This window comes from Penaeus monodon, chromosome 22 (genome assembly GCF_015228065.2).
Source record: "Penaeus monodon isolate SGIC_2016 chromosome 22, NSTDA_Pmon_1, whole genome shotgun sequence".
NCBI classification, from domain to species: Eukaryota; Metazoa; Arthropoda; class Malacostraca; order Decapoda; family Penaeidae; genus Penaeus; species Penaeus monodon.
The window spans coordinates 17550000-17551397 of record NC_051407.1 but is presented as its reverse complement, the minus strand read 5'-3'; the positions used below and the strand labels follow the sequence as shown (position 1 = coordinate 17551397).

The window sequence follows — 1398 nt, the reverse complement described above, 5'->3', positions numbered from 1 at the left end:
ACCTCTTTGGGCCAAGTTGCAGACCACATAAGAGTTTGTCGGTCAGGCTGTGGAGAAAAACTAGGAGTTAGAAAGTACACCAAATTGGCTTTAACATTCCTTGAATACCGACATCTTTTCCAAATGACAAGGGGGGGGGGGGGGATACTTTCAATGATACCCAAATGACAAGGAAAAAAAAAAAACTTTCAATGATACACAAGTAACAGGCAAAATCAAATGTATTTCAATAACCTCAACACACACAATACTGCATCATTCACAAAACAAAAATTTCTTATATTTCTGCAATATATTCATCTTACCCGAATCTGCTCTACAATTTTTCTGATTTGTGGTTCAAAGCCCATGTCCAGCATGCGGTCTGCCTCATCAAGTACTAAATATGTACAACGGCGAAGGTTGGTTTTTCCTGCTTCTAAGAAATCAATGAGACGTCCTGGTGTGGCAATACAGATCTGAAAAATTTCAAGAATACTTTTTAGTCTAAAGGTCCCATAGTAACACGCAAAGTTCCTGAAGTTGCCATATCTATAAACAGTATAATCCTATATTATACACTTCAACATACCTCAACCCCTCGTTCCAAGTCCCGAATCTGTGGTCCTTTGGGTGCACCACCAAACACACACGTGGAGCGGATCTTTGAAGATGAACCAAAGTCTTGTGCAACTGTTAGGATCTGTTGGGCAAGTTCTCTTGTGGGAGCCAAAATGAGCGCAATAGGGCCATCTCCCCGTTCCAAATATGGTTGGTGATTGATGTGAACGATGGCTGGTAGAATGTAACCCAGGGTCTTTCCTGAGCCAGTCTGAAAAGTAATGATCATTTCTTAACCATATGTCACTGAAGTATTAGCTATTTCAAAAAAATATAAAATTATAGTTTTATGTATAATCACATATTGGCAGTTTTTATGTAATCAACAGTGTATAAACCTGGATTTCTGTAAATCCCTTACCTGTGCAATACCAACAAAGTCCCTTCCTTGTAATGAAATAGGCCAGCCTTGTGCCTGAATAGGTGTAGGTGCTTCATAGCCCTGTCGACGGATTTCAGCCATTACATAGTCTGGGAAATTGTAGTCAGTGAAGTATTGAATTGGGTTGGGAATGTTCTTTCCTCTAAGTGTGATTTCCTTTTCATTTCTGGGGAAGAAAAAACACATTAATGAAGGGCAACAAGTTTTCCCCCCACAAATTTGTTAGCCTCAATAAAGAAATGCACTGTTTATGTATTGCAACCAATAAGTTACCTGTACTGTTCCACTTCATAGGGCTGTCGGTTAACAACAACAGGTGTGGGCTGGTAAAAGTTCTTCTCGAAGGGGGCAAGTCTGGACAGGTCCCACTTTGGCTTCCGTAGGCGTTCTCCTGGCTGCCTTCCCTTCAGCGACGG

The 1398-nt window shown here is 40.8% G+C and overlaps 1 protein-coding gene across 1 annotated transcript in view; it reads right to left on the bottom strand.

Moving 5' to 3' along the window:
- The window catches only part of LOC119587347 (probable ATP-dependent RNA helicase DDX17), a 1797-nt gene extending 523 nt beyond the window's left edge, over positions 1–1274 (bottom strand). The window contains exons 1-5 of the mRNA XM_037936094.1: positions 1270–1274; positions 962–1148; positions 572–811; positions 306–458; positions 3–47 (exon numbers count right to left, since the gene is read on the bottom strand). Of these exons, the coding sequence (XP_037792022.1) occupies positions 3–47; positions 306–458; positions 572–811; positions 962–1148; positions 1270–1274 (630 nt within the window). The remainder of the gene's footprint in view (positions 1–2; positions 48–305; positions 459–571; positions 812–961; positions 1149–1269) is intronic.
- Positions 1275–1398: the final 124 nt, after the last annotated feature.